Below are 7,856 nucleotides of genomic sequence, written 5' to 3' on the forward strand. Positions count from 1 at the left end.
ATTTTCAGGAACATTCATAATTCATTTTACTTATTATATTTTAACATATATTAATTAAAACATAAAAATAGATTTTGTAACATTTTTCATACATTCATGGAATATATTTCAATTACCTTTACTCTCTTTTGCCTCACTCTCCTTCCCATTGATCTCCTTCCTATTCTCAACTAGCTCTCATTCTGGTGACTCAGGAAGTTTAATTATGCTTTGCTTACAAGGCGCATAGGCAAGGGTTTGTACTTCCCACAGCTACACCACTTAAGAAAACATCTCTTTTAGATATTTGGAATCATGGACTGAATATAAATATGAAGGGGTGGGACCATAACCCCCCCTCTCTTCTAATGGTGGTAGGCCCAGTTTTATGCATGTAATCACAGCTGCTGTGAGTTCAAGAGAATGACAACCACTGCTGACCACTGTAGACAGGAGCTTCGTAGACTAGCGCTGACAGCAGCCCTTGTGGATACACATAAACACCATTATTTAGAAGGTAATTTAGTGGGCACATCAGGTCCATCCCTCAAAACAACGGCAGCAGCTTCCCCAGTAGTGCCTGGGACTTCCTGAGCCAAGGACTTACTGGGTTTCCACTAGACCATACATGAATTCCCTCCTTGGACCATGCCTCAAATCCAGTTAGAAAGGAGTCAGTTGTTCCCATATGGAGCTGCCACTATTGCACTAGTAAACGTATTTCGTCTGACTGATGAGTATTGTTGCCCACAGGATATGACGATTCTCCACAATAACCTGTGTAACACTTTACGGTACTATGAGGACTGGCCAGCAGTAGAGTTCTAGTTTGATTTCTCTGTTCTGTGAGCACCATGTCTTCAGTAGGAAGATCTTAACATCATGTTCTGCATACCTTGTTTTTCATGTGTTCAATAGATATCATTGGTTCCATTGAAATGTACCTTGGTGAAAGTTTTGTGGTTTGTTTGTTTGGGTTGGGTTGGGTTTTTTTGGAAGGTGGGGGTGGAATGGGGGATGGGAGGGGTGTTGTTTTTGAGACTGGGTCTCATTGTATCCTTGGCTGGCCTAGAACTTGATATGTAGACTACACAGGTTTCAAACTCACAGAGATCTGCCTGTCTGCCTCTGGAGTTTCTGGATTAAAGGTGTGCGCCACCACCCTGGCTGATGCAGAGTTTCAAATGTGTTAATTTAGGATGCCTTTTTGTCCTCTAGGAATGCCACAGTGAACTTGTTTTGGTTTCATATGTGTTTCCAATAGACTTTCTGGTTTATTTCTCCGCTGAAGTAATACTATTAAAGTAGTGTTGTTTGAATTAAATATTAAAGGATGGTGTTTAAAAATTTTTTATTAAATATAATTTATTTTGATGTCTGACCTGAAATTTAAAAAGAATAATATAAAAAATACAACTGTCAATTTATAAATATTTTCTAAGATTCATCAAGTTATCCATATGTCCTGGTTATGTTTATTTAATGCTTTAAAATCACTTCTCATCCAAGTTACTGTAAACTGTTAGTTCAGAAAGAACCGTAGTTTAAAAAATTTGAAATAAATTGTTTCACATAAGAGTAAGTTATAATGGCATTATGAGTGTGTTTTAAAGGAAGAGTTTTTTTTCCTGTATTTTAGAGATATGGCAGTGTATTCAGCAGTAGTTACAGTTAAAACATGATCATGTCAGGGATTCACTTCACTACAAGATACAGGCATATAGGTGAGGGCTTTTTTAATAGGACTCTGGTTACTCAGGAAACAGAGGCAATCATTGACAGTTGAGACTTGATGAAATTAAAAGGCTTCTGTATGGGAAGGAAATAATCAAGTGGAAAGGCAGCCTACAGAACAGAAGGAAATCTTTGCCAGCTGTACATCTGACAGAGAATTGATTCTGGAATGTACAGAAGACTAACACACTAACCACTACGGAAACAAACAACCCCCTCTTAATCCTCACAAGGGATATCGGGTGACTGACAGGTCACAGACTAGGTGGAGTAGTGGAGCCAGAAAGACATAGAGCCCTCCCTGACTCGAATGTGTCCTTTCTGGAGGGAGGGGCATTTCAGAAATGATTAGGAAGGGTTGGTGATTTAGCTCAGTGGTAGATCAGCCCTGGGTTCATCTACAGTTCCACTTCCCCAGAAAAGACTGGGCTATGATTATGCCTTCCTTGGGAATGAGATTAAGGCCGTTATAAAAGAAACATGAAATACCCAGAGGTCCAGTGTTCTATTAGAGAGTCAATGTGAACTGAGAAACCCCATGCACCGCACTATATAACTTCAGGCAGTGTTCAGTAGACACTGTGTAGGGTGGGAAATGAGAGCTTTCTCATGGCGAGTTCTTATTTTAGACAGAACTTCTGCTTCTGATCTAGAAGAGCAGTTCTGTGTGGGGTCCCTGCAAGCTTCTCTTTGAAGGCAAAACATTTCATAATGATACTAAGATTATTTGCCCATTCGGATTTTTTATTTTTTATTAGGATCTATCAGAATTTTCCAAGGGTACAAAGTACTTTTCTATTTAACCAGTCATTAAGGAAACTTGCACATATTTAAACCTGTCAGTTTGGTCAGCAAGCCCTCAGATCTGCTTGTCTTTGCCCCTCAGCACTTGGGTTATAGGCTGCTATCCCTGGTGTTTTCTATGAGTGCTGGGGATCTGAACTCAGGTCCTCATGCCTTTTACAGGAACTAGTTTATCCACCAAGTTCACCTGCAACCCCAAGAAGTATATTAATGTTGTAAAATACTATTTTTTAAAACTAGTAGTAGTGGGCCAGTGAGATGGCTCAGCTGGTAGAGGTGCCTTAAATTCATCCCCCAAATCCATGTAAAAACTGGAAGCAGAGAACAGAGTCTTCAGAGTTGTCTTTTGACCTCCATAGGCACGCCATGACCCAGACCCCATCCCATCATTCACTCCTACACAATAATAGATTAAAGATACTGGTGTAGTATACACGAGGCCCTGTGCTTAATCCATTCCACCAAAATCCAAAACAGAGCAGAGAGCTAAATGTCTCAACACGTGCCTCCGCAGTCATTGTGAAGCCAGTGAACCAGGCTGCAAAGCCCTTCCTTCTCTGATGTCTTTTCCCTGATTTTTGAACACTCACTTGCATGCCTTATTTTTCTCTCAGTCACAGTAAAAGCCACCAAACAATACAACCTTTGGGAACTGTTTTCCTGAGTATGTGGAGAGAGAATGAGGGCAGTCAAGATAAGCCTAAAATGATCCGTGTCTTATATAACTAAGTTCTATGAAAATAAGATACATTATTCATCATTACATATCATTAACTGTTCTTACACGGAGCAAGGTAGAATCTGGGCAGGAGAGTCACTAAGCCTATTCCATAGTACCTTAATGTCACTCTCCAGGAAGGATTCCCCAGGGCTTCACTATCTCCTAAAAGCTCCCCTCTTACTGATAGGACATTGACCATTAAGTTTTAATACCTCAATTTTGGAGAGGACACAGTCAAGCCCTAGCAAGCAGATTTCTGATTTCAGATTTCTGGATCTGAAAGAAATCATGTGCAGTTTTATCTGTAGGAGTTAGACATAATTTTCAAAACAAAGCTTGGTTTTTTTTAAAAGAAATCTTTGTCCTCCCTAATGCTTTGATTATCAAAATGCTGTTTTGCTTTAATCTTTTAGCATGTTCCAGCATGTTTAGGGGTTGGTACTAAGAAGAGCTGGAGGAAAAATGCTTCTACTTCAATATTTTAAAGAAGTGGTGAAGCAGGGCTTTGAACCCACAGAGTGTACTCACTCATAAGTGGATTCTAGATATAAAGCAAAGAACAATCAGACTGCAACCCACAGAACCAGGGAGGCTACATAGCAGGGGGGACCCTAGGATGACTGTGGCTTAAAATAAGTTTTGGTTTTACTCAAAAATAAATAAAGAAATAAAGAAATTGAAAAAAAAAAAAAGAAAAGAACCTCAGGGCCCAGCGTTTTTGTGGTGACTGCTTTCATAGGCACTGTCTGCCTGGTATGAACAAAATCCCAGAAGAAAGCACATACCCAAATAAGTACAGTGCTTGTGTAAATAGCATGGGAAGCCACCCCGTGCTCCTGAAATTTAAGTTCCTGGTACCCGCCAAGAGTCAGCATTGCAAAGGAGCCCTCTGTTTGATGAGTTTGTCACCCTGGGTGATGTTTGTCATCATTTGTTTGTCTTTCCCCCTCAACTCATCTTTTTTTGTTTTGTTTTGTTTTGTTTTTTGTTTTGTTTTTTTTTTTTTTTTGTTTTTTGAGACAGGGTTTCTCTGTGTAGCTTTGCGCCTTTCCTGGAGCTCACTTGGTAGCCCAGGCTGGCCTCGATCTCACAGAGATCCGCCTGGCTCTGCCTCCCAAGTGCTGGGATTAAAGGCGTGCGCCACCACCGCCCGGCCTCAACTCATCTTTTAAATGATTTCCATTTATTGCAGGTATGCTCCAGAATCGCTGACAGAGAGCAAGTTTTCTGTGGCCTCCGATGTGTGGAGCTTTGGCGTGGTTCTGTACGAACTTTTCACATACATTGAGAAGAGTAAAAGTCCACCAGTGGTCAGTGTGCTTTTTAATGGTTTAACCCCTCCCCAGGCCCTTTGTTTTAAGCACAAGAAAGGCCTTATGCAAAGAAGAGTAACACACCTAGGCCCGTTTTAGAATCCCTTTTGTTTATTTGGAGACAATATCCAACAGTACCCAACAAAATAACCATAAACTTACTAAATTCGGAGTAGTCTCTTGGCCATGTCTGTGACTGTAACAAAATACATGGCACTGAGCACGTCATAAAGAAAAGGGCTTATTTAGCCCACAGTTATTGAAAGGACAGTATTGAGCCGAGGACCCTTTGGGTTCATCCCAGCATGGCAGTAAGCAGAACGGGGACAAAAAAGATCGCCTGCCAAGGCTGGAGACCAGAGCCAGGAGGGCCAGGATTCCTCTTCCTGTGAAGCAGCTTGTTCTCACAGGAACTAGAATGCTCAGGGAGACTGTCGTGGTCTCTTAAAGAGCCCACCATCCCAGCACTGGCAGACCAGGCCTCCAGGACGCCTTTTCATGGCATTTTAAAGTATACTGAATATGTGCATTTACTCTAGCAAAACAAAAATTACAACACTTAAACTTTTGGAAGTAACTTGTACTGTTCATTATAAGTTTCTTTCAATATATGGAAGTATGAAAAAATAAAATAATTTTAATGAAATTACTCAGAACGATTTTAATATGTGACATTTTCTTTCAGACTTATTTTGTATAAAAAATGGAACTTTACAAAGAAATCTGTTGTTAAATTTATAAGCTTCTAAAGTTGAATTTTATAAGTGTCTTGTGTAGTTTGCTATCCTGCTAATTACTGCATTGTGTGTATTTATTTCACTTTATCAGTAATTACTTACTGCAAGTATGACTTTAATTGCCCAGTAGCATTCTGTCATATAGCTGTGTATTTCTGGATAATCACTTACTGTTTTATACATAAATGTGTAGTTTTACTTCTGGCTATCATGTAAGAAGAAAAGTGTAGTTGTCAGAGGTTATGAGTTAGTAAATCGCTTTTGATTGGTTCAGAAGAAAAGCTGTATCAGAGTATGTCCTCACAGCAGTGATAGGCCCGAGTAGTTTGCTATATTCACCATCATTTTTAATGAAATTTTACCAACTTAATATAAAAATGGTTATATCTATTTTATATTAATTTGCATTTATGTTTCAAATTAATATTGTTGTATAATTTGCATTATGTTAAATGGGTTTCTATTTCAGGAATTTATGCGGATGATTGGTAATGATAAACAAGGACAAATGATTGTGTTCCATTTGATAGAGCTTCTGAAAAATAATGGAAGATTACCAAGACCAGAAGGGTGCCCAGATGAGGTAACAATCTTTAATTAATTAATTTTTTGTATGTATGTATGATGTGCGTATGTGATGTAAATGTGTGTCTATGTATGTGTCAGAAAGAAATTGTGTGTGTGTGTGTGTGTGTGTGTGTGTGTGTGTGTGTGTGTGTGTGTGTGTGTTTGTTTCTGAGTGTAGATGTTGGGGGCACCACACATACCACAGTGCACATTGGGATCAGAGAACTTTCCCGGGGCTGTTCTTGCCTTCCACCTTGCTGAGTAGTCCATGTTGTTTCTCCTGCTGCGCTGTGCACTCCAGGCTGTTTGTCACTATTTCCCAGGTGATTTTCTTATCTCTGTCCTTTGACCTGTCTTAGGAGTGCTGGAATTAAAGACAAGCGCTGTTCTATCTGGCTTTTGTGGGTCCCAAGGATTGACTCTTATTATCTGGTTATCCACTGAGCCATCTCCCTGGTCCAACAGTTTTTTTTAATTTACAGTAATTATTCATTTTCTTTTTGTTTTATTAAAAATACATACAGATGATGTGTTTCAAGGCATAACCATAGCATTATTATTGGCTTAGACAAATTAGCTGAGATTACAAAATCATTCATCCTCTAATTAGCATGATTCTTTGTGTTCATTCTAATTTTGGCCTACCGTTTCACTTTGCAGATTTATATGATCATGACAGAATGCTGGAACAACAATGTAAATCAGCGTCCCTCTTTCAGGGACCTAGCACTTCGGGTGGATCAAATCCGGGACAGTCTGGCTGCATGAATGAGAAAGCTTTTACTCAGAGACCAAGTAGACTTCCAGAATCAGAGCAAAGCTCTGTAGCCACATTGCTGTGGACCTTTATCCACATGTCTTTATCATGATGCTAGCCAAAAGAAAATGTCAGGCTGTCTGCTCAGAACTTTGGAAATTTTGTGAATTTGTTTTCATGCACCATCTGTCAAAGACACTGCTGAACAATCTTGCAAGATGCTCAAAAAAAGCTGCATGGAGCTCACTACACAGTCATTACATCTCTTCCAACAGAAGAAGAAAATAGACATTTTCAACTCGGCTTTTTGAAAAATGAAACAATTACAGTGTAAATTTTGCAGTGTTAGAGATACACAGAATATACATGTACAGTTTTTACCACGTGGAGTGTACAATACTTTGGCATCTTGTGTGATTTACACGAGGGCTGGTGTTTATTAATGTTTTCTAATTTTTCCATAGTTGATGTATAATAACTTGATGATGCAAATTAAAATGCTCAGAGAATTGAATAAATACCTTCTCTTTCCCGCTCATCTATGCTGCTGTCTCAGGGCTTGCAGCTCCATGACACTGTAAATATTCTCAAGGCAAAAGGAACAGAAGTCAACTTTTATTTGTATAGGAAATCTCCCTAGCCCTGAAGAATTTTGAAATGGAACAATCTTACAAAGATATAGCACAATCTATTTTCTTATTTGTTTCCCTCATGTCTGTTTATGGTAAATGTGTTTTTACATAGAACTGTCTCCAACTTTTTCTATGACTACAGTGAATAGTATTCTTTTATATTTTTGAGATTAAAAATGCCAGAAATACTTTCCTCCCTTGAACTGTTAACTGCCAATAAGACATTTCAGTCCCTGAGACCTGTCATTGTATATGAAATTGAAGTATAAGCCATAAATAATTTGTAAACTGTACCAGCGCTTTAAGATGCATGGTGGGTTAGAGTATGAACAAAGACTGTGAGGGGTTTTCAAGCTTGCTCCTGCAGTGATAGGAGGAATGTCCCTTCGTCAGAGTCTCCAGGACAGAAAGTGAGACGGTGTGGAGCAGGATGTTCGTGTCTGTTCGAGAACGCCGGAAGATGTGTAATGTACATCTTTAGAAGAGGAGAAAGAGCATACACAGTTTCAAAGAATGAGTAATTGTTACCTACGTTAGTGCTGCTCCATTTTAGACAATGTCATGTCAAAAATAAAACAAGATTTTTGTGTGTTATTTATACAAGATTTTAAA

General features: G+C 39.1%; 1 protein-coding gene across 1 annotated transcript in view; it reads left to right on the forward strand.

Moving 5' to 3' along the window:
- The window catches only part of Jak2 (Janus kinase 2), a 71,412-nt gene extending 63,556 nt beyond the window's left edge, over nucleotides 1–7,856 (forward strand). Inside the window, exons 23-25 of the mRNA XM_006991075.4 lie at nucleotides 4,431–4,548; nucleotides 5,758–5,871; nucleotides 6,516–7,856. Coding sequence (XP_006991137.1) covers nucleotides 4,431–4,548; nucleotides 5,758–5,871; nucleotides 6,516–6,623 — 340 coding nt within the window. The 3' untranslated portion in view covers nucleotides 6,624–7,856. The remainder of the gene's footprint in view (nucleotides 1–4,430; nucleotides 4,549–5,757; nucleotides 5,872–6,515) is intronic.

Source organism: Peromyscus maniculatus, chromosome 1, assembly GCF_049852395.1.
Source record: "Peromyscus maniculatus bairdii isolate BWxNUB_F1_BW_parent chromosome 1, HU_Pman_BW_mat_3.1, whole genome shotgun sequence".
Lineage (NCBI taxonomy): Eukaryota > Metazoa > Chordata > Mammalia > Rodentia > Cricetidae > Peromyscus > Peromyscus maniculatus.